The sequence below is a fragment of the Centruroides vittatus genome, unplaced genomic scaffold (genome assembly GCF_030686945.1).
Source record: "Centruroides vittatus isolate TY-2023 unplaced genomic scaffold, ASM3068694v2 contig_359, whole genome shotgun sequence".
Classification (NCBI taxonomy): domain Eukaryota; kingdom Metazoa; phylum Arthropoda; class Arachnida; order Scorpiones; family Buthidae; genus Centruroides; species Centruroides vittatus.
The window spans coordinates 2,129,037-2,155,058 of record NW_027122182.1 but is presented as its reverse complement, the minus strand read 5'-3'; the positions used below and the strand labels follow the sequence as shown (position 1 = coordinate 2,155,058).

The 26,022-nt window shown below is 30.7% G+C and overlaps 2 protein-coding genes and 2 long non-coding RNA genes across 7 annotated transcripts; 1 reads left to right on the top strand and 3 right to left on the bottom strand.

Moving 5' to 3' along the window:
• Positions 1-10,407: 10,407 nt before the first annotated feature.
• LOC136974990 (tissue factor pathway inhibitor-like) lies at positions 10,408-11,560 on the bottom strand. Of its 2 annotated transcripts, none has more exons than XM_067269981.1 (4): positions 11,437-11,560; positions 11,188-11,352; positions 10,577-10,643; positions 10,408-10,494 (listed from the first exon to the last, which is right to left on the bottom strand). In XM_067269981.1, exons 1-3 carry the CDS (start codon positions 11,501-11,503, stop codon positions 10,633-10,635), a joined length of 243 nt encoding a protein of 80 aa, XP_067126082.1. In that variant the 5' UTR covers positions 11,504-11,560; the 3' UTR covers positions 10,408-10,494; positions 10,577-10,632. The 2 variants fall into 2 exon arrangements, with proteins under 2 accessions (XP_067126082.1, XP_067126083.1); XM_067269982.1 differs by having other exon boundaries at positions 10,427-10,485.
• A 2,049-nt stretch (positions 11,561-13,609) lies between these two features.
• Positions 13,610-14,138, top strand: LOC136974989 (kappaPI-actitoxin-Avd3c-like). Its single transcript, XM_067269980.1, has 3 exons — positions 13,610-13,743; positions 13,807-13,974; positions 14,054-14,138. The coding sequence occupies exons 1-3, from the start codon at positions 13,680-13,682 to the stop codon at positions 14,068-14,070; spliced, it is 249 nt and encodes an 82-aa protein (XP_067126081.1). The 5' UTR covers positions 13,610-13,679; the 3' UTR covers positions 14,071-14,138.
• A 1,156-nt stretch (positions 14,139-15,294) lies between these two features.
• On the bottom strand, positions 15,295-16,519 carry LOC136974988 (uncharacterized). 2 transcript variants are annotated; one of them, XR_010880731.1, is made up of 4 exons: positions 16,482-16,519; positions 16,246-16,412; positions 15,637-15,706; positions 15,295-15,553 (listed from the first exon to the last, which is right to left on the bottom strand). It is a non-coding gene; the product is annotated as an uncharacterized lncRNA (long non-coding RNA). The 2 variants fall into 2 exon arrangements; XR_010880732.1 differs by having other exon boundaries at positions 15,656-15,706.
• Positions 16,520-19,998: 3,479 nt separating this feature from the next.
• LOC136974987 (uncharacterized) lies at positions 19,999-21,403 on the bottom strand. Of its 2 annotated transcripts, XR_010880730.1 has the most exons (4): positions 21,251-21,403; positions 21,015-21,181; positions 20,341-20,410; positions 19,999-20,257 (listed from the first exon to the last, which is right to left on the bottom strand). It is a non-coding gene; the product is annotated as an uncharacterized lncRNA (long non-coding RNA). The 2 variants fall into 2 exon arrangements; XR_010880729.1 differs by lacking the exon at positions 21,251-21,403 and having other exon boundaries at positions 21,015-21,218.
• Between the last annotated feature and the right edge of the window lie 4,619 nt (positions 21,404-26,022).

Below are 26,022 nucleotides of genomic sequence, written 5' to 3'. Positions count from 1 at the left end.
TTCACAAAGAAACTTAGATTCAAGTTATCCAACACCAGAGACATCATCCATACAGTGACTACTTCTCGTACAATCTTTATATCCAATTAAGCTATCCCAGCATTCCGCCACAATCACGCCATTATTCAAATTCATTGTGCTGGTTTGCATAATGATTGCGTAATGTTCTTTAAATTTACGTTTAATTACATTTTTTCCCCGATGTAATATTTTAATGTTATTAGTATCGATAAAACAATTATTAGCCTGACGATGTAAAATATTGGAGAAGTATTAATTTTAAGGAATATCAAGGCCAGGTGTTCTGACAACTACTTTACATCGTCAGGCTAATAATTGTTTTATCGATACTAATAACATTAAAATATTACATCGGGGAAAAAATGTAATTAAACGTAAATTTAAAGAACATTACGCAATCATTATGCAAACCAGCACAATGAATTCGAAGAATGGCGTGATTGTGGCGGAATGCTGGGATAGCTTAATTGGATATAAAGATTGTACGAGAAGTAGTCACTGTATGGATGATGTGTCTGGTGTTGGATAACTTGTATCTAAGTTTCTTTGTAAAAGAAAAAAGCCCTACTGAAGTGGCCGTTGTTGGCGAAAATGCATTTCGGGTAATATGAATAATAATAAAAATTTTTTTTCGGGTGTACTATAGATTACTCCCTATCGAATTTCAGGACTTTAATTATATATTTGAACTCAGGGGACCGAGACGGGTTCAATGGTACCCTATTTTTGGACCGGAGACGAAAAATAAAAAAGTTATCACACTTTTTAAGTTACCATACTTTTTTAATGCTCTCATGCAGACAGCACTGTAGCTGCTAGTATTGCCATCTTGCGGTAAAGTCTGCAAACCATGACGTCTGACTACGGTCATCTCCCAGAGCGTTAAACACGCGATACGAGAGCGGAGAGAGCGATGCGACTTCCGATCATCACGCGATCGCCATTTCGGTTAATGTTACTTATGGCAGCAAACATGGCGGCCCGAATGACCTCTCATATGGGCGCCACCACACGCCGCCATGTGCTAAACTAGTGATCGATTCACGGTAGTTCTTGAACAAAGTAAAAAAAGGGGAAAACGTCTACTAAAGGCAATTTTAACGGCAAGCGACAGGACTCTCGATCGCGATAGCGAAGCCGACTTAGCGGAGAGCGACGCAACTCCCTATCATCGCGCGATCGCCGGAAAAAAGTATGATAACTTTTTTATTTTTCGTCTCCGGTCCAAAAGTAGAGTATCGTTGAACTCGTCTTGATCCCCTGAGTTCAGATATATACCTAAACACACGAAATTCCATAGGGAGTAATCTATAGTATACCCTTTTTCTCTCTCATAATTTACCTGTTTGCCTTACAACCTTTTTTATCTTCTAATTTTATTCGGATTTGTTTTGAAATAAACAGATTAGAGTACTGTAGAATTTCTAGCCTCCGAACGTCAGAAAAAAGTGGAGATTAACTTTCCGTGTACTAATATATACAGTACAAATAAAAAAAAAAAATGATTTTATCTGACTATCGGTTTTTAAGGTAAGACTTATTTTGAAGTAATTTTTTGTCTTTTACATTATTTTATTAAATTACAAATATATTACGAGATATTTAAAAATTATTATAAAGATAGGGTTAGGCTTTTGTATACAGATACCGATTCTTTAATATTAGAAATTTATACGGATGATGTCTATATTGATTTTAAACACAATCTTAACAACATATTCGATTTTAACAACTATCCATCAGCATCTATTATTCTCCGAAGAAAATAAAAACAAATTAGGCTATTTCAAAGATGAGGCGAAATCCATGCCCATTTCGCAATTTATCGGTCTAAAAGCTAAAATGTATTCAATTTCGGGAAAATGTTTTGAAAAAAAAAATCAGCGAAAGGTATAAATAAATCAGTTGTTAAAGAAAATTATAATTAAATATGGCTTTGTAAAGAAACGTACATAAAACTAACATAAAATCTTCTTTATTTTTTAAATCTTAAAACAATCCACTTAGTCAAATAGTGGCTAAGAGTGGCTAATGGATGGAATCTGAGACGGTCCTGGTAGGTATGCAATGCTGCTGCCAAATCCCGAGGGTGCCGATACAGGTCAATGTCAAATTCTCTTTTGTCGCATCACTAGTATACCTCAAAGGACGCGACAGGGTTGTTGTAAATTTTAAACGTTTCTCACCATAGCTGTAAAAATCTAAATTTCTTAAACTTAATAAATTGTCCTTTATTTGTTTTCTAACTAATTCGTTTTAGGACCGGTATTCTGGACAATATTTTGAATAAAAATCATTCGTTTCAATGAAATGTTATCGTTATAAGCATACAATTAACCGATAAAAATAAAACAGCTCTATGGAAAACACCATGAACTTTGACCTAAAAACTGGAAGTTTCGCTAGCACCTCAGTGATAACAAGAGAGGCTTAAATTTAAAATTTGAACTTTCTAGAACCAATAATTTTTCTCTAGGAGCGTCTGCAATGCCGGGTGAAGAAAAGAAGATAAAAAGAATATTGCGACTTTTGAACTATTTAATTGCTTATGTTTTGTCAATCCCTTTATTGAAAAATCTGAAATTTTACACAGTATCTAATAAAACAATTACCTTTCAAACGCGATATTAAAATTACTTTAGGCCTTAAAGGAGTAGAGAGATCAACTCCGAAACCAGAGTCTGTAATGCCTGTGTACAGGTATATATTCAGAGATTTTTTTACTTAGCGCGTAGTCACTGCCTTAACTCTCGATAAGTGCAACAGTGTTGAAAAACTAGTAAAGGTGGCTGTGGATGACAATAATATAATAATTAAAATTTATTAATTTATTACATAGAAGAATGTGAATCAGTATCATATCATTAGAATATCGTTACACTAATTTATGGAGCGGTAGTAAGAGACGACGCCCCACATATTTGCCATCGACGAAAACTTGGTGGAAGTCTTCAACTAGCGGTTACACAGTTTAATTGTCTGGACGTTTCGTTCGTCTGATATTTTCGATCAATATCTATTTGTATGGTGATAATTGATGTAAGTATTGTTCATTTCCATTCTGACACAAATTTTCCTCTTGCTCTTTACTAATTCTATTAAAGGCGAAAGAATTGAATACAGTCCACTCGTCGCCTAAACATAAAAAAATATACTTAAAGTATTGATTATTATTTTGTTGTGATAATCATTATAAAAGTATTAATTTATAAATTCTGTTGATAAAACGTGCAAAAAGAGAAAATCAATACCTTCAGAAGAAAGTTCTTCTTTGCGTAAAAGCAACTACCAAAGGAAAATCCAATTGGAGTCTTTCCAAATCTCTTCATAAAATTCAAAATCTAAAATCATCATTTGGGTTATATCGAAGTTTTAATTTATGAAATTTCGAAGAATGATTAGTAATTCTACATACCTTTAATTTATATTCTAGTGAAAATTTGAGAGACGAGAATCTATTAAAAGCGATGAAGTTGCTGTAAAGCTGAAAACAATGAATTACTTTTATTAGTAATAAAAGATAAAACAATAAAAACACTATGTATTTTATAGTTAAAGATACTTACTGCAGAAGTAAACTTTGACATTGCTGCTGCAAGTAATAACAACTGAACCAGCAGTACCACTGTAAATATGGATACTCCAATCAAAAGAAATGTGTTTAGTTTAAAGAAAATACAAATGATTATTAATAGGCAACACATATAAAGCAGGTAACCGTAGGTAACGGCAAAAAGATATTCGTATTTAGCATTTATATGTTGAATGTAGAACCAGATATGGGAATGCTTCATAATGACAGTTTCTAATTCGACTTTGACACGTTTTGATCCAATGCGAATGTTTTCAAAATAATTGTATAAGTGATATAATCTCTTATACAGTATTAATCCAAGAGCGTATACCAGTAATCCACAACAATCCATGCAGCTATTTAAAAATATAAGAACAAAAGTCGACAACAAATAGCACAGGATACATTCGGTGTAAGTTATATCACCGAATGTAGGATACAAAAAAATATCAAGCATTATTACAAAAACTATCATCATCGTAAAAGAATAAATGAGTTGAGAAAGACAATACGATTCTATCTCATTCATTAAACCTTTTTCATTATGGTAAGAACTGTCGTCGCTTGGAATTTCCAACTTTCTACGTTTTAAAACTCCGAAAAGGAAAGTAACGTAGATGCTAATCATTAGAAAACCGCTAATAAACATTTCCCTTTTCTCTGGAAAAATCAGAATCCAACTAGTGCACAAAGCATCTTTAGAATATAGCATAAACGAAAAGTTTAAAATGACAGAAATCAAAAATACTTCTAGTATTATAAGGTACAAATTGTACAGTTTATCTCTATAAGTCTTCTTCTTGTGGCTTTTAACTTGCAGAATGTCAATTCCGAATACTCTTGTTGCAGAGTTTATTGGGTAAAGAAGTATACCTGCAGTTAAATCTTCATTTAATTCACTCATTTTGTATGAAAATTCTTACGAAAATTAGTTTAGAAGAAAGAGAAAAGATTTAGTTACACGATATTTTAAGTTAGATTGTATATTTCATCTGATGATTCTGCTGTATGTCTTTATAGATTTTCCTTATATAAAGATCTATTAGTAATCTAGAGCGTTGCTAACTTGATGTAACTGGAACTATAATTGCTAATGGAAGAGATGTTTGCATACCTCATGGCAAACAATAGGTTTTCATTAGTGAACAGTACAGTATTAATTATTCTTAAAATACTTTAGACATCACTATAAATTTTATGAGTAATCAATGAGAAATATTTAATGTCTTTTATATCAATCAGAAAAGAATGTTAAAAGAATTAAGGGAATTGTTTAAGAAATGCTTCATATACGCTTTACTTAAAATACTTTCAAGGACTAAAAGATTCCGAATAAATATCATTAGCTTCACATAAATTTTAAAAGAATTTAAAGTATTTTAGTAGTATGTACGGTTTAGCCTAGAGTGGAAGACTTCGGCACACCACTCTAAACAAACCGAGATGGAAATCGCGCGAGATACCCCAGGAATTTTTCACAGGCACACGTTTGACATGAGAAGTAACGATCGGTGATGCCAACTTAGGTATTTTCTCCCTAAATTTAAACGGATATCGAGCAGGATGACGAAAACGTGGAAAAATGTAGTCTGCTCATATTGGTTACTGGAGTTTCAGCGATAAATTTAAAGTAAACTTTTATAAAATTTATTATATTATCAAATTATATTATGATTTTATTAAATGCTTTTTAATTACTGCTGAATTGTTCGAATGTGTTTAGATTTTCTTCTTCTAAATTGTTGCTGTTCTGGAATGTCGCTTGAAAGGTTATTTTATTAATTAAAGATGAAAGTGTTTTTACTTACTATTATTTTCATTCTCTGACAACACCGTTTTCCTTTATTCTATTGATAATGATATCAAAAACCATAATACTAAAACTCGGATGTAAAATATTATAAATTTAATATTTTAAAATACAACAAAATATATGAAGTAATTATGATTTGCGTACTTAATACAGCATAATTAGTTTAGCGAATACAGTAGAGCATCGATTATCCGACTCAATTGGGAACTGAGGTTGGTATATTAGCATATCCCATGTAATAAGCATATTAGTATATCGCTATTAACCTACTTCGCGTTGAATTTTCATCGATGTTAAACCTAACAATTTTTTTTTAAATACCGTATTTTACGGACTATAAGACGCAGTTTTTTCTTCGAAAAATTGCCTCCAAAATTCAGGTGCGTCTTATAGTATGTAGCGTCTTATAGTCCGTAAAATACGGTAATAATCATCGTTAAATTATTTCTTTATTTTGCACAAAATAAATACAGAAATAAAGAAAAAATAGAAAATTAAGCCTGGTTTAAATCCTGGCCTCCCTTTCATGCTCGAGCCAGTGTTGCCAGCTAAAACCCGCAAAAATTTAACAAAAATAATATTAAAGTAGCCAAGACATAGCCAAATATTGTAGCGCCACATTACTAGCGGACACTTGAATTTGCCGACTAGAACGCGGTCGGTTAACCGATGTGACGGTTGATCGGGGGTCGGATAATCGATGCTCTACTGTAAATGTAAAAAATCAGTGTAATTAAAACACTTCTTTTACGCATTCTATTACCATTATGAAATATGAAAGAACAGTTTCTTATAATGCATAGAAAATTTCAATAGAATATTTTTTAAATATAATAATACTATAGAGTATACAGTATTATTATACTAGCAGAAAAAAAGTAACGATAGCTAAGATTAACATTATTACATTATAGTCAATGTAATAATTTTAATCGTTTTCACAGAATGCAAGAATTAGATTCCCGTTTCCATACTAATTAGAGAATTTTTAGATGGGCCTTAAAATATGTTCGATTTCTAGCAAAAAAGCAAAAAAGAAACCTCATCTGCGCCTGTAAATCTTGCACGTCTTTAAGTTCATGTATACGAATAAATCTTGCACGTCTCACACTTCCATTGTTAAGGAATACACTTCTTTCATCCCCACGTGGTACCCTACTAAATGGCAGTTAAAAATAAAAAAATTGCATCTAAAATGGTACAGTAGAAGCTGAGTTATTTAGGATAAACCTTAATTCTTTCTCACTCCCCCGCGGGGAGAAATTTTGAAAAATCCTTTCTTAGTGTGCGTTGTCGTGACGTACCCTAACTGTGTACCAAATTTCAACTTTCAACTCCTAACCGTTTGGGCTCTGGCGCTTATTATTATTATTATTATTATTATTATTATTATCCCATCTCGATTATATATATATAGATTTAGAAAATATTCTAATTTTCAAAATTTCTATTTTGTAATAACAGAAAATTGTAACACACTCATACAAGTTCCTGCAATTTCATAATTTTTTAAGCAATATCATAAAAAACTGCATCCTAAATATCGCAAAGTAAAAAGTACACGGTGATTCAAAAGTCGGAGAAATGCTTAGAAAGAAGCAGGATTTTTATTACACATAAAAAATCCTGCTTCTTTCTAAACATTTTTGTGAAAACCGCATCATCTTACTGTAAATAATTTGCGAGTTATTAATTTTTTTGACATTTCTGTGACTTTTGAATCACCTTGTATATTTATTAAGAATCGAGAAATTTATAAATCTCGTTTAATTTATTTCTGACGTTTTAAAATTTACCAATTATTATGAACTTGAAACTCACAGTACTAGACCCACCAATAATCAACGCAGTTCAATGATTTTATCCATTCGGGAGAGTTGGTCGAGGGTTCACGCCCGACTAACGGGCTAGCCATGTGGAGTTTCCCGCTTTACGTCACCAGTTTAACACCTAATTAGGCTATTTAACCACAGAAAGTCTTCCTTTAGTAGATTTCTCATTGTTTTTTTGCCATACTCCATCAAACCAAAGCGTCTCGGATATGTCGGGGCTTCCATTGTGAATATGCCAGAATTTGCATTGTGTAAGAACTTTATTCTAAAAATATATTTATTACGTTTAAAAATGATAACTGTGTTTAATATTAAGGTTTATCTAATTAAATTTTGTAGTAATAATTAGTTATTCTTAATCAAATTACTTAAATTCAAAGTTCAAAAATACAATACTCATTCCGCATATTTTCTTATTAACATTTTATTTCGTCAGTTTAATATATTATTCATTAACCTGAAACTAAATGTATTTAAGGTAATTATATAATCTATAAAATAATATATGAATTATTGCTATAATAGGCCATATTTTCTAACAAGAGCATTATTTATATTCATTAACTATTTCTTTAACCCAATGGAGTTTTCCGATTTTTATTCACGTTAGAAACACCTAAATACAGTCCAGTTTCCTATAAAAGTTCATGTATACGAATAAAACCACATCAAGCTTTATATATATATATATATATATATATATTTCTTTTCAAAATTTAAGCGTAATTTAATTTCATAATACTAAACTTTTTTTTATCACATTAACACATGACATCCATTAGTAATACGTTAATAAAAAAAAGATCCGACCTACTTACTAGCTTTTAATCAATACGACTTGTTTTCTTGTGTTCATGAAAACTTGTGTATTCTTGTCATTCTTCGTAATTTAAACTGTTAAATCCGTTTGGAGGTGCCTCATTGTGGGCCTTGAAAAAAGACCCTTTTAGTATCCACGGGGTCTCCCCCCCTTTTTTATTCTGGGGGTACCCCCAGAGTAAAAAAGGGGGGAGACCCCGTTTTTTTTACTCTGGGATATCCCCAGAGTAAAAAAATCGATGAATATATGAAAAAAATATTCTATTATTTAAGTTTTTAGCGATGAAATCTGTAATAAATTTTAGCCTATTTTAATTTAAATTATACGGATTAAAACTTTTATATGGATATTGTATCATTTGTTTTATTGCCAAACAGATCATTCGCAATCGTTCCGAAATTAAAATTAGATCACCGCTGATATTAGGAAATTTATTTTCCTTTTTTTTTCTCGTTTATTATATAGACCTACACATCACTAATTTATGATCAGACGTTTCATTTCAACATGAAGTTGGTGCTAGTCAGTCTTGCCCTACTGTTGGTTCAATCATTTGTCAAAAGCGAAGGTTGTTCTTCATCTTAGGCCATATAATTCTATCAGTTGAATCATTGTAAGACATGTTTGTTCTTTCAGATGTGGATTGTTCCCTTCCTCCTAGAACTGGAATGTGTTTAGCATATTTCCGAAGATATTATTACGATCCGAAACTTGATAAATGCAAACACTTTATTTTCGGAGGTTGTAATGGTAACAGTAACAATTTCGGAAGTATGGAAGAATGTTGTAAAGCGTGTGGCAAAGGTAAGGATTGTAATAAACGATAAACTTATTAATTTTATAAATAGAATAAACATAATATTTACTTGCAGGTCAATGTCAAACTGCCTAATCAAATCGCCAATCACACTTAGTAAAGTATTTTCTCGCTAAAGTCGGTATGAGTTGTTCATTTTAATCGATAAATTATTCATTTTTTGGTGTGTAATTTTACTACAAGTATGAACTGTATTTTAATTATCTTAAATAATAAATTTAAGTTTTATTCTAATAATACTTTGAATAATTTTTACTCGTGTTTTTTGATCATATTGTACGTTTTATCGGTTTAGAAACGTTACAAAAATCTTGTTAATTATTAAATTTATACTACAGGTTAAGTGGGGGTGATGAGGGGAAGACTTATGGGAAACTGTTTCCTGTATAGGCATAATTAACGTGAAGAAAACCCGGAAAACTGCTGTATTTTGCTTTATTTGTACCAAAAATCTTCATATTTTGCACGAATATTTCTATATATAGGCATTGACGCTACTACATTTTGAAGATAAGTCAAGAGAGAAGAGTATGTCACCTAATACGGGCTTAAGGGGGTCATATATAGGACAGAATCATATTTAATAGAACGTTTACTCGATTACAATTTTTCGAAAATTCACCCCACTCCAAAATAATGATTTTACCTTTTGTAATAATTAATATTATAAAATAAATCACATCTTAATGAAATGTAATAATAGATGGCGCCACGCATATTTACCTTCCTGTTTTAGTGTTAGTAACACGTGGAGTTCTTGACAGCTATTTTCATATTGTTTTACATTGTTCTATGTTGTCGTATCTTAGAGTTTTCGCAGTATGTAAAAAAAATGCTTTAGAAATTTAGATATATATACTAATATTTTAGCTAATTTTCGAAATATATGAGAATTATATTCTGGCTCTTCACGTGTCTTTATAAGAGGTAAAGCCTCTGGTGGATCCGGAATCTACTCAGGCATCTAAAAAACTTCACGAATTTTCGGTCCCGGATATGTCCTTTATCATCCGGCTTTTGCTTAACCGAACCCATAATGGGCATGATTTAGAAATGGCCCACAGCAGATAAAACCACTAAATACTAGTCGTGATTCGCGCCTAACCAACGGAGTTTTCCGAAATTTCTTCACGTGTATAACATGTAACACCTGAACAGAAGCCAGTTTTTTATGAAAATCCTTCTAGAAGGCTTCCCCCTTGGCACATCGCCCGTACGTTGCGTTGATACATTTCATTAACCCAAAAAGGCCATCTTAGTGAACACAGGGAAGAAAGAATCAAACATTTAAAAATATATACATTTCTTTCTCCTGTTTTACATTCTGTTTTTAATTAATATAATCATAAATGCTATCTGGAATAATAAGGAGGATAAAAATTTCAGTCGATATTGTCAAATAAAATAAATATCAAAGCTTCAATAGGTTTTTAAATGTTTATTATTCTTTTAAAAAAATCATTTTTACACAAATAAAATGTAATAAATTAATTAATTTCGATATTATTCAATGAGAAATGTTGATGAAACTCATTAAATTTTTCAAAATCTTTGGCAAATTTATAAATTTCTTTTCGTTAATTATTATTTTATTTCCTCGGTAACATTCTGTTTGATCTGTAAAATTTAATTACTTTTATTAATTTTCTGAGGATTTCATATTTAATATTAATTAATTTAATCATAATTACAAACCTACATCTTTAATTCTTTTCCTTTATTTATGACGTTCGTGTTAATATTCCTATATTTTTATTAGCAGTTATCTATAGAATTTATAAAAGTAAATGTAAGTCAATAATCAGGTAACAAATTCAAGAAAATTTAAATATTAAAAGTTATTCATAATATCTTAAAGTTTCAGCCTGAAGTCCGGAGGATCCAGAATCGAATCTGGTAGAGCATCCTCCACAGAAATATTTTATGAGCGTACTCTTGTATATTCAGGTTCCATTCCTCACTACAGGCCGTTTTTGTTGTGGGCCTGGCCAAACCCATATTAGGTATGGAAAAGAAAGACCCTCCTAGTGCCCAGTGGATCAAACCACTAAACATTAATAAATAATCGTGAATTCACGCCTAATCAACGAACTGACAACGTAGAGTTTTCCGGCATTTACGTGTCTAACACCTAAGTAGGAGCGGTTTCCCATAGAAAGTTGTCTTTCTATGAAAGAAAGGCACTCTCCCCTTGGCAGTGTCCGTGTGTTGCAATGTATTATTTCATCTATCCCTTGATCTCCACAGGGAGTAGATCGAACAAGAGCAAGAAAAATCATCTTAAATATAAGAAAATAAAATTATACTCACTTCCTCCACATTTCTCACAACATTGTTGCTGAGTTTCAAATCTGTTATCAGGATTATACATTCCGTAACATGGATCGTAGATGAAAGCTTCGCATTTATTCTTCTCATAGTTATGAAAGAAGAATTGATGATATTCCTTCCCTGGTTGTAGAGCTTTCTTCTCCTCTATAAAAATATTACTTAGTTAACAAGAGCACAAAAATATCAGTGTATTTTAATGTGTTTTATTCTAGATATACGTATACATACGTTTGGCTTCTAGCATGACATTAATACAGAAGAAGAGACTAACGCAGAGAGCTAGGAAGGTTTTCATCTTCAAATTCTTTGATCGATCTGAAAAATTTTAAGATCTATCCCAATTTTATACTCTTAACCCACCTACGATGCACTAAATGCCTGCAAAATATTTACAAATATTTATATCTGAAATGAGTAAACATGTTTTCTAAGTCGAATTTTTTAACAGGTTCTAATGAACTTTTAATTTTAAATATTTTATATTTGCAAATTAATAATTCAGTGATAAATTCTTTTATTTTTCTTTAGTGAAATCGAAAATATGTCCCACAAAATTTGATTCCGGATGTCAATGTTTTTAAATGAATTAAATATGTTATGTCTAAAATTTAAAAGAATTACACATCCGTTTCTAAAATATAATATGACATTTTAATTTTATTTTACAGAATGCTTAATTCCAATCTAAATAACAAATTTAACACTTAAATTGGGGTCTATGTAAATCCGCCTCTCTCTGTTATTATATATTTTTTATTTAAATTTATACTTTTAACTATTATAAAATGGCAAAAATATGAATTCTCAGAGTAGGGATAAGTTTTATTAAAAATTATAAATGCTAATAACGAGTAAAATCGCATTAAGTCCGACCGTATTGAAGATACACACGATTCCCCTTATCTCCCCACCCCCTCGACTTTTAATCGCCAAAATTTAATAGCATTAATCTCCCTAATAAGTAAACCTCCCTGTAAAATTTCAAAAATTTTCCACAAAAAGCACAGGAGTTATTACTCTTCAAAGAGTCCCCCCCACACACACACACACACTAACACACACACATATCAATACATACAGAAAAAAAAACCCGATTTTTTTCATTTTTCCTTATAATCTTCCACTAAGAATATTTAATTGTTTTAAGTACAATGTTTTATAATTTACTGTTAAATAGTTGATCTATTTTATTTAAATAAATTGTTGATACCCTTTGGATGTGATAAAATTATAGTAAAATAACAATTACTGTTAATAAATATAATTTATTAATACGTGAACTAAGAATACAAATTATTAATTTTTTTTCATTATTTTCAAGGTAAAATGAATGTAATAATATGATATTTAGAAGAAAAATTTAACTCATAAAAATATAATCAAATGTAAATGTTTGTTTATAAACACGTTTAAATATTCTCAGAAATTTGCTTGTTACTACTTCAAGGAAAAATAATTTATTTATATAAATTCCCTTTGTTCTAGGAAGTGTTTCAAACTGAATTAAGATAAATAATTCGTGTATTTTAACAAAATTTAAATATATATATATATATGAAATTATACATTAAAATGACACTTAAATAAAATGTTAAGTGTCATTTTTAAATAACTGAGTGACTTTGATATTTTTATCTGCTTAATTTGCATTGGGTTTATGGGATAATACAATATAACTCTTGGGTGACCTGATGAGATGGTACCTCCTATAGAAAATCCTATAGACTATTGAGGCACCCCTCAACAGGTCTGTAGGACTTTCTATAGGATACTGGTTTCTAAGTACTAGATAATTCTTTAGTCAGGCGCGCCCCCACGAACAATAAGGTTTTATTTACTCGGCCACTAGTGGGCCTGCACTGTACTGTACATATAGCACTTACTGTATTGGTGGAATAATGCAAACGCAACACAAAGGGAATTTACTAAGGGGAGGACTTTCTACTGGAAAGTGACCTGTACTTCGATGCCAGACTGGTGAAGTAAACCTGAGAAACACGTGGTCAACTCGGTGATCAGTGGCAAACCCTAGTGGTTTTATTCTCCGATCACTGGTGGTCCTTATTTTGATTAAGAGCACATATTTTCCATTAGTGTTTAACCCCTCAAACTTTGTTTCATTTCTCGACATTACACTGTCCCCTGAATCCAAAAACGTAAAAACTTTAGGGATCATTTCTTACCCATCACCATACTTCCCCCCTGTTATGTATAACACGAGAAAGTAAACATTAACCTATTTCAAGGTAAAAGTATAATATTTAATTCACGCAATGATAAATTTTTCTATCTAGAAACAATATCCGCTAAGATTACAAAATATAAAAGTGATAATAATTTTCTTGGAATTGTTGTTATCGTGAAGTGTTGCTATCGTAATACATAAAAAGCGACTCGAGAAATTCATTTCCTCCAGTCGCCTTTCATGTATTAATTGCACTTACATTAAAAGTAACTGAAGTAATTGCACGATGAAGTTTCTACTATTGAGTTTTGCTGTACTTGTTCTTCTCCAGTTATTTTCCAGTTCTGAAGGTACACTTTTATACTTTTAATTGTGAAATTTAACATTTTTAATGATTGATTGATTAATTACAGGTGAGCGATGTAACCTTCCCGCTGACGCTGGACTTTGTTACGCACATATGCTGCGTTATTATTACGACGCAGGAAGTGGAAAGTGCAAAGACTTTATCTACGGAGGATGCAAAGGTAATACCAACAGGTTTCTTACCAAGATTGAATGCTGCAACGCTTGTGGAGACAGTAAGTAGTGATCTAATTTGAACTCAATATACCATTGCTAACAAGCAAATATTTAATAAATGAAAATATTTAATTTCAGGTAATTGCTTGCTTTAGAGAAACATCAATTCTATGTGTTATGTAAAACTGTTTAAATAACGAAATTAAATAATATAATTTTCATACTTTTCTACGTTATTTATTACCAACAATCTTTTAAGTATTTTTGACACGTAATTCTATAAATAATTAATAGCTTTTAAACCAAGTTTTTATGTAAATTAACTGTTTATATTAGTCTTAAACTTACACAATAAAAGCAGTAATTGTACTGGATTACAGTTGAATTGATCGAATTATGGTTTAAAAATTTACATTTTAAACGCTTAATATAAAATTAATATTATTTAAAGTTAAAATTACAATAAATGAAGCAAATATTCCTTAAAATTAAAATAACATTTATTTTTTTATATGGGATAAAATTAATAATATTGACTTATTTATAAGACAACGTAACACTTGAGGGATTTGCCAAGAGAGCCAAAATCTCAGGAGGATTTTGTATAGAAAACTAGCTCTTATTTAGCTGTTAGACACATAAAGACCCGAAAAACTACTTGGATAGTAGGGTAGGAAGCGTCTTTTCCTACGACATTAGTAAAATGTATATTTAAAACATAATTTATCAAAATAAATCATAGATTTTAATACATTTTTTTCCTATTAAACAGAATAAAATAAATTTATAGACTATTTCATAAGGTAATTACGCAAGTTTCTATAATTTTTAATTAATTATAAATTATAGATATCATTTTAAATGTATTATACAGCATATCTGAAAAGAGAGTGTTTCACTAGTGCAGTTCCATTTATTGATTATCAATACACATTCACTAATATATTGAAATTTCGGAAAGGTATTGTTATACATATCTATTGCATATGTAATTGTTTTATACAATGCAGGTCGTGTAATCATTGAAATCTTGTTAAACACTGCATCCAGCCGTTGTGTGTAATCGAAGTGGAAGAAATTTATTAGTTTTACGCGCCGCAATTGCTTCTCAAAAATTTGAATATCGCAAGAACATTTTGCAAACTAATGAAAGAAACTTGATTTAAAATGCATTAACATCCAAATTGGGACCATTTTACGAAAGAAAGTCCTCCCGATAATTACTTCTTCGGCAGATTACATACGCGGGGAATCGCCTTCTTTCATTCATTTTATTATTTATATCTCACATCTATATATTTTTTAACGTACAAATCAGCAATTTTCGTACAAATTGTAGCAAAAAAAAAACATTCTAAATTATAAAATAAAACACAAAATTTTTCAATATCAATTATTTTATTTTAATATCAACTCTTAAATTAATTTTCTAACAGCGTTACAAATTGAACGGTGTGTTTATTCATACGTTTCCTTTAATTGTAGTTAACAAAATACGCAGACAATAAAATAATCATTTTATAACTGAATTAAATTTACAAAAGAAAGTTTAATACTATAAAATGGCTTACGATAATAACTACATTAAATCTTATCAATAATAAGTCATTAAATCCAGTATTCATTCCATTTTTCACTCTGAAAAATAATTTTTTTTTTTTAATTTCAAAATAATTTTTATAAAATAACGTTTAATTAATGTGTATAAGAATGTTACTGACATCCATTAGACCCGCTTACAAATTGATCTCATCCTTTGTGATGTCCACGATGCTTTTTCCATTTGTTAAACTATTAAAAATTAAATAATTTAATATCATGAATCTGATTATTCAAATAACATACTGTATTAATAAATTTAACTTTCATATATGATACAGAATGTACAGAATGCTTTAAAAAATGGAAATATCCTACAGTGCTCACAGGCGGCTGAGTAGATAAAACCGTTGGACACTGGTTCGCGCCTAACTAGTGAACTAATCAAGTTTAAACTCTACGTCAAAAAAAAAAAAAATAAAGTAAAACTAATCGTCTACGCCAGAGATTCTCAACATTTTTGAGTTAGAGGCACCCAAACCCATACTATTATACCCATAAATGAAAAGTACAGATTTTTATATAACAATATAGAAATAATATTTAAAAAAGTAAATAAACAATTAAAATCTTTTAACTATCATTTTAATTTCTGTGTTCCTTGACAAGTACGAGGGTTGAGAATTGCTATTGTATGTAATTTCACAGTTTTAAATGTAAAGATTTTAGGTTATAAACTGATGAAATAGTGTTAATTATAGTATTATTATTAATTCTGAAATTGTACTTACTCCGGCTTTAGCAGCTTGTCCTGCAGCCCATCGGGCTATGGGCACCCAAAATCTTTTCTCGTGGTTAACGTATTCATCAAGTTCCTCATCGTTTTCTGCTTCTGAACTTTTTAAGAGGAACAATACCATGAAAATCGCGCCAAAAACTACGATGGCTTTCATTTTATCTATAACAGTAATTTACAAATATTATAAACTAAAATTATATTATATAAGTATATTAAAAACCAACGTACCTGATCGCTTGCGTAAATATCTATCTATCTATCTATATATATATATATATATATATATATATTTGAAATTTGAGTTAATGAAGTGCTTATATAGAAAACGAATGGGAAGTAGTTTGACGGTTCCACATTGGGATGTAGAAAATCCCTAGAAATTTATTTTACTGGAATTTCGTCGTTCTCTTTTTGACATTTAACCTTTTAAATTTAACATTAAAATTATATTTATGTATAAATGATATAAAATATTATATAAATTTCTATAAATAAAATTACTGATAATTTTAATGTTGATTGAGATTTTAAAAATTATTAAAAATCGCTACAATAATCGAAATTTAATTAATATGATTAATAATCTATATATATAATCGAGACGAGTTGATGATAACAACAACAACAACAACAACAACAACAACAACAACAACAACAACAACAAAACTGCGTCAAACAGCTGGTTAGGCCGGGGATGCCTCTTTGGGTAGACGGAAGGATTCATGATCGCCATACAGGATCAGGTCATAAATACTAAAAACTACAGAAAACACATACTCAAAGATGCAACTCTCACAAATGACACATGCAGAAAATGTCACATCATGCCAGAAACTATACAACACATCACCTCTGGTTGCAAACTCTTGGCACAGACAGATTATTTACACAGACATAATCAAGTAGCAAATATAATACACCAAGAGCTTGCAAAGAAACACAAATTAGTAGTCATCCACGAACCATACTACAAATACATTCCACAGACAGTATTGGAAAACAACACGCACAAAATGTACTACGACAGAGCCATAATCACAGATAAAACAATTTACCACAACAGACCAGACATCACACTCAAACACAAACACAATAAAATCACATACATTATAGACATATCCATTCCAAACACTCACAATATAGAAAACGCATGCACTGAAAAAATTAGCAAGTAGACAGAACTCGCCCAGGAAATAAGGCATCTGTGGAGGATGGATAGGGTGCTTATTGTACCTGTTGTTCTCTCCTCTACAGGTGTCATACCACACACACTACACAAAAGCCTGGGCACATTACAATTGAATAGAAACACATACATCACTCTACAGAAGGCCACTATATTGAATACATGTCATATTGTGAGAAAATTCCTGAATACAGACACACACACTGATACACTTCTTTAATTTCTGTTTTGGTTACTATGCCTTGACTTTGGTCCGGCATAGTACACAGCCACCGGTGTTAACCGAGTATATCTCACTTAACCCAACATAATAATAATAATAATAATAATAATAATAATAATAATCAGTGCAGAGCCCAAACGGTTAGGAGTTGAAAGTTGAAATTTGGTACACAGGGTACGTCACGACAACGCACACTAAGAAAGGATTTTTCTAAATTCCTCCCCACGGGGGAGAGGGACAGGATTAAGGCTTAACACTTCCATCAACAATGGAAGTGATAAGTAACAATGCAGGTGTCAACAATGGAAGTGTTACGTAACAATGGAATTGTTAAGAGAAAGCGACGTGCAAGACGCAGATGCAGTTTTTTTCGTTTTTGCGAGAAATCGAACATATTTTTAGACCCATCTAAACATTCTGTAATTAGTCCGGAAACAGGGGGACCCAATTCTTGCATTCTGTGAAAACGGGTAAGGTTGACTATAACGTAATAATCTTAATCTTCGCTATCGTTACTTTTGTCCGAGCAACGCCGGGCCTACCTGCTAGTACATATATATTTTAAATAATTTGGTATTTATAATTGGTTTAAAAACACCGACCGGATGCTCAATGGGGCGTCATGTAACAGTTATTTTAAACGATTTGAATTTAAAATATAATAGTAAATTAATAAATTGTCAAAATTGAGTTAGACTCTGGAGTCTCTAATTTTGTACTGTATGCTAAATTTGCAAAATGTTAAGATTTCATTACAAAGATGAAGGGATTCAAGTTCAAAATCTGGGATGGAACTTCATAAATTTTCTTGGCTGTCTCAACCGATTATTATAGACATTGTTCCTCACCCTCCAGCTACCCGTTATTGAGATGGTTTGATAATAAAGGACTGTGAATGAGGTATTGTTGAGGATAAAGGATGGCTGAGAGTAAGGAACAACGAGTGAAGTATGGTGGAAGATGAGGAAGGACTGAAGTTAATTGGTTATAGGATATTCATAAAAATGTTTTGATATTTTATATAATCCATAAACAACTCTGATAATGGAAACTGTTCTGTTCTATTTAAAGCGTAATAAAAGTTGATAAATGTTTTACATTATGATATTGTTCCTTTTAAGCTGTTAAACTGTATTAACATATTCATTATAATTATAATAATTTAATGTAATTATTGTAATGTAAGTGTACTAATTGCACTTACATTAAAAGTAACTGAAGTAATTGCACGATGAAGTTTCTACTATTGAGTTTTGCTGTACTTGTTCTTCTCCAGTTATTTTCCAGTTCTGAAGGTACACTTTTATACTTTTAATTGTGAAATTTAAGGGTGAGCACTGTAACCTTCCTCCTGACACTGGACTTTGTAACGCACATATAGAGCGTTATTATTACGACGCAGAAAGTTGAAAACGCAAAAACTTTATCTACGGAGGTAACATCAACAATTTTCTTACTAAGACTGAATGCTCCAACGCTTGTGGAGATAGTAAGTAATCTAATTTAAACTCAATATACCATCGCTAACAAGTAAATATTTAATAAATGAAAATATTTATTTTCAGGTAGTTGCTTGCTTTAGACAAACATCCAATGAATGTGCTATTTAAAACTGTTTAAATAATAAAATTAAATAATACATTTTTGATATTTTTCTTCGTTATTTATTACTAACAATTTTTTAAAGTATTTTTGACACAAACATGAGTGAAAAGTGAAAAAAAAAAAAAAAAATTGGATTTAAAGAGCGTCAATCTCGCTATTCATTTTTGTTTACGTCGACGTAAAAGATTAAAAAATCATTCATATTAGTTCTATAAATATTTAAATGCTTTTAAACCAAGTTTTTATGTAAATTAACTGTTTATATTAGTGTTAAACTTACACAATAATAACAGTAATTAACTGGATTAAGTTTATGAAATTCAAGAAAGGCATTGCTACACATAACTATTGCAAATGTAATTGTTTCCACAATGCAAGTCGTGTAATCATTGAACACTGCATCCAGTGTTGTGTGTAATCGAAGTGGAAGAAATTTATAAGTTTTACGCGCCACAATTGCTTCTCAAAAATTTGAATATTGCAAGAACATTTTGCAAACTAATGAAAGAAACTTGATTTAAAATGCATTAACATCCAAATTGGGACCATTTTACGAAAAAAAGTCCTCCCGATAATTACTTCTTCGGCAGATTACATACGCTGGGAATCGCCTTCTTTCATTCATTGTACTATTTATATCTCACATCTATATATTTTTTAACGTACAAATCAGCAATTTTTATACAAATTGTAGCAAAAAACATTCTAAATTATAAAATAAAAACACAAAATTTTTCAATATCAATTATTTTATTTTAATATCAACTCTTAAATTATTTTTCTAACAGCGTTACAAATTGAACGGTGTGTTTATTCATATGTTTCCTTTAATTGTAGTTAACAAAATACGCAGACAATAAAATAATCATTTTATAACTGAATTAAATTTACAAAAGAAAGTTTAATACTATAAAATGGCTTACGATAATAACTACATTAAATCTTATCAATGATAAGTCATTAAATCCAGTATTCATTCCATTTTTCACTCTGAAAAATAATTTTTTTTTTTTAATTTCAAAATAATTTTTATAAAATAACGTTTAATTAATGTGTATAAGAATGTTACTGACATCCATTAGACCCGCTTACAAATTGATCTCATCCTTTGCGATGTTCACGATGCTTTTTCCATTTGTTCCACTATTAAAAATTAAATAATTTAATATCATGAATCTGATTATTAAAATAACATACTGTATTAATAAATTTAATTTTTTTCTTATCATATAATGTACAGAATGCTATAAAAAATGGAAATATCTCGTCGGGCCCACCAGCTGCTGAGTAGATAAAACCACTGAACAATAGTAGTTGGGCACGGGTTCGCGCCTAACTAGTCAAGTGCAGTTTTAGAGCTTTCTTTACTTGTTAAACACATAGAAAACATTCTGCTAACTCGTTATTAAATTCTACGTCAATAAAATAAAGTAAAACTAATCGTCTACATCAGAGATTCTCGACATTTTTAAGTTTGAGGTACCCCAAAACTAGACTATTATACGCATAAATGAAGAATTATGTTAAAAATCTACAGTTTTTTTATATAAAAATAATATTAACAAAAATATAAATAAACAATTAGAATCTTTTAACTATCTCTTTAATTTTTGTATGCTCTTGACAAGTACGCAAGGTGAGAATTACTATTGTAAATAATTTCACAGCTTTAAATGTAACGATTTTAGGTTATAAACTGATAACATGGTATTTATTATACTATTGTTTTAAATTCTGATGTACTTACTCCAGCTTTAGCAGCTTTTCCTGCACCCCAAGCGGCTATGGGCACCCAAAACCTTTTCTCGTGGTTAACGTATTCATCAAGTTCCTCATTGTTTTCTGCTTCTGAACTTCTTAAGAGGAGCAATACCATGAACACCGCGCCAAAAACTACGATGGCTTTCATTTTATCTACAACAGTAATTTACAAATATTTCTATTTAAAATTATATTATATTAGTATATTAAAAACCAACGTACCTGATCGCTTACGTAAATATATATATATATATATATATATATATATATATTTGAAATTTGAGTTAATGAAGTGCTTATATAGAAAACGAATGGGAAGTAGTTTGACGGTTCCACATTGGGATGTAGAAAATCCCTAGAAATTTATTTTACTGGAATTTCGTCGTTCTCTTTTTGACATTTAACCTTTTAAATTTAACATTAAAATTATATTTATGTATAAATGTAAATTATATAATATTTTATATTTAAAGATATAAATATTACATTATACATATAAAATTATATAAATATAATTTTAGTGTCGATTGAGATTTTAAAAAATTATTAAAAATCGCTACAATAATCGAAATTTAATTAATACGATTAATTATACAGTGTGGATGGAAAGTAACTAGGCATTGAGAAATTGCAATAATTTTTGTAATTATAATGGAATCATAATATAGTTTGTATTTTCATGTACATCCCTAAATGTAAATTTATAATTTCTGCATCATTGTTGTAAACAATGACCGTGAAAGGCTGAACATATAGCGGAAAACAAAATGGCTGACCATTCGTCTGTTCAAAAGCCAGAGAAGATTGCCGCACTCTAAACAGGGAGAGGAATTAATGATTGCTATGTAGAGATGGTGGCATTCAGTAAAGGGTCGTCACGCAAAATCTGTTCAAAACAATTAAGAATTGCCATTCGAAGCTAACGACCACAGGTTCAGTTGCGAAAGCAGGAAAGTGACCGTCCATCCAGATCACGATCCCCATCGTTTAAAGACGTTGGTGGATGGCGCCGGTATCTACGTTGGATTTTATGGTATGCATTTAAACTTTCTATTTAATAAGGTACATGTCAAATAATTTCCATCATCTTTGCTTTAGAAATGTAGGAATTATAACAATTTCTTAATGCCTAGTTACTTTCCAGCAGTTATAACCCAGTATTTCTACGCGTCAAACTGCATTAAATTATGTGAGATGAATAATTATTTTATAGCAGATTTTCCATAATAATAAATTAGATATCACCGACGAAGTTTTTTTTAAGCGTTTGGAAGAAATATTAAATTTTATTTATTTTCTCTGTATCTGAAGAAACACCAAGGTTTATATTAATAAATACAGTGACTACATACCTACATAATTTGATAATTTAATTTGTAACCACTGTTTATTATATGTCGAAATTAAAGTAAGTAATTACTTAAACTTAATCTATTAAAATCTTTCGTAATTTTCCTGGAATGTATTTATTTCTAAGTATTTTTGTTGTCCTTGCCTTTATGAAAGTGAATTTCCTGTTTGTCTGGTCGTAAATATAACTTACAATCAAGGTAAAAAGTCTTTAATTTCATCATGAAGCTCGTAGTAACCGGTCTACTGGTCATTTTGCTCTTCCATTCGTTTTGCACATCGGACGATGGTTTAGTTTATTAATTTATTTGTTTTTAACTCTTAAATATAATATTCGTTAACTTATGGTATGCTTTTTAGATGTGGATTGTTCCCTTCCTCCTGACTCCGGGCTATGTTTAGCAATATTTCCGAGGTATTACTATAATACTAAAACTGGAAAATGCGAAAGCTTTACTTACGGTGGATGCGGAGGTAACAGCAATAACTTTGAAAATAAAAATGAATGTTGCAAGGCTTGTGGTGACGGTAAGAAATGTAATTATGTATGAAATAAGTTTTAATTAATATAATAATTTACATTTATGATTGCAGATCGCTGCTGAAAAGAGTGAACGAAGCACGCCATTGTAAGATATTTTGAATAAAATGAACTATTTAAATTTACTTTGTTAATTGAATGTAAAATTTATCTATGTTAAATGATTATATTAAATACTTATAATTTTGATTACATTCTCGAACCTTTAAATAATGGCTACCTGTAAACCGCGGCCAGTCTTTCAAGGATTTATTTACTCAAAAATGTAAAATAACCTTCAAACTACGGCCAACCCGGACATATTTTTATGTTCTTCTCGGTGGCCGTTGTTCAGAGGTTTGACTATATATGTTATTTTATGAAATCGTTTTATTTTAAGAGTAAAAAGTTCCTCACAGAACAAAAATATAAACGTTTTTTTTCCTATTTTGATATGCATATAAACATCCTTAACAATATTTAGTTGAGAGCCGGATGAAAACACGTCAGTTTTATAAGTTAAATTATTTCATATAATTGTAAATTATTATATACTTAAACAACTTTATATATAACTACATTTATTTATTGAAATATTGATAGAATGGTTACAGACATATGAGTTTGTCATGACTCATAAGTCTGTAACTATTCATTGTTATCGAAATTAAATGACTTTCGATTAAGTAAACGTCTCTTCAATCCGAAAAAATTCTTCGGTAGACTACCTCACAGCCAATTCAGGTTATAAAACTCCTTTATTGTTTTTTTGCAGATGCATTTCGAGCTAGGTTAACTCTTCAGCTCCTCTTCAGTGCTACAAAATAAATATTAATTATTAAATTGACAAAAACAACGCGAGTAGATAATGCTTGCAAAACAATAAAAACACATTTCATAATACCTTAAGAATCCCCACAGGTTTCAATGGCTTATTTTTTACACCAATACGGTACTTCTAGTCCCATTTACAATATTTTCATAATCTTAAAAATTACTTTAAGGGCGCATATCGTGTTACATCGACAGAAAGGTCAACATGCTACACAAGTAATTATAAAATATAACACTTAGTAACATTTTACATTATTATTTAAAAAAGGTTTTGTCTAAAAAATATAAATATACATACAGGTATATTTCTCGGCGTATCAAGGTGGCCTGTACGTAATAATATAGAAGTCGTGGGGACTTTATCGCCACACTTTTCCCCTGTTCCGTATAAAGTAAAAGTACAATTCAAATGAAAAAAACTCATGAATGAGAACGAGCAATTATTTATTGGAACATAGTCACAATGTGCTCAATTTTTTAGTAGTGTCTTGCCCCTGTACATCATAGTTTTCCCGTTATCAATAGAGTCGTGCCGGTCATCTATATAATTCTGTTCTAAACATTAAGGAAGGACAGACTGTGACAGACAGACGGACGACAGTTGGAATTATTTACAGGTCTAAATTTTTTTTTTCTAATTGCAGCCCAATAAAAGAAATGACATATTTTATTAATTTTGAATTATTCATTATTTATATTTGTTTAAGACGAATATTTTTAGTATAATAGACCCCCCATAACACGGTAGATACGTTCCGTGTTATATGAATCCGTGTTGTACGAATCACTTAAATACATGAGCCAATCACAGCCCGGCACTTGTGTAGTTTAGGGGTTACGGCTGTTTGAAAGGTTTTCTTCCATAAAATTAATCGATTCTAGACTAATTTGACTCAATATTTCCATATCACGTATAATTTTTCGGGAATAATCCGTATAAACTATGCTGTAAACAAAAAATTGTAGGATTACTTACCTAGTGTGTACCGTTCGACGACGCCATTGTTTAAGCTTGTTTTCGTCGCAGGCGCGTGTTTCCTGATAAGTTATTTTTCTGCGAAAAATTCGCTGAACTTTGGAGACATTATTAATAAAAATACATAAATTACCGAAAAATTGTTGGAACAATATATTTCGATAAGGGCGCTTGTCCCTAAGCAAATATAACTATTGCTTTTACTTCTAGTAATAAGGACCAGTCTAAGAAATTACTATAAACACTGAGAGATAATTTTTAAATTAAAGAAAGGAACACTTTTCCTTATAAATAGAAAGAAATTTCCGCCCTGTATTACGTAACTTTAACAGGTAGTTTAAAAGAAAGCAAAGAAACAAAATGGTTAAATATTAAATTCTATTTTTACGCACTTTGAAGGAGTGCACGTGTAAACAGAAACGTCATACAAAATAAAACAAGAGAGAATAGAAACCACATTCCGTTGCCATATTGATTACATCTTGGCTAAGGCTAAGAAAATAAACTACATGATAATAAATCGTGGTAGCCTGGAGACTAAATCATAAAGCTTGTAAAACTATATAATGGGACAATACAACCAATGCTACTTTACGCGGCCTCTAGCTGGAATCAAGTAACTAGTAAAAATTCAGTAACAAGTAAATTACTCTCTTCAAAGACAGTTTGCCATCAGAATTTCAAAGTGCTGCAGGACTGTTTCTAATAATGCCTCTCTGATACTAGCAGAGCTCCTTCCTTTTCCACTATGTATTGTACAAAAGGTTCTAAACTGCTACATCAGAACTACAAACATCAAGGCTCAACAATAGTCTCTACTCATATCTACAACTATTCATATGCTACCACATTGCAATTACTCTACTATCTGTGATCATTACCCCGTAAACAAGGTTGTTTCCAGGGTACATTTGGTGTCATCTGCTTCCTCCATGGATAACCGTGCAGACATTAATATCTACATAGATGGGTCTAAAAGCCCCCCCCCCTTCATGTCGGTTCGAGTAACTGTATCTTCCTCCAAACTGACTTATTTTGGGCAAAATATGTTAGAAGGTACAAATTCACATACTTCCATCTATCAAGCTAAAGAAGATTCTGCCTACCAAGCTGTTCAATGGGCCACTTCACTACTAAACAAAACTCTGTCTATCAACATTTACAGTGATTCTCAGTCTGTCCTAAAAGCTCTATTAGATCCAAATTGCAATAGCAATAAAATCACATATATCCAACACCATATTAAAAATCTTGTAAATAAGATAACTTTTATATTTTTTTCGTGGCCATACTGGCATACTTGGAAATGGAAAA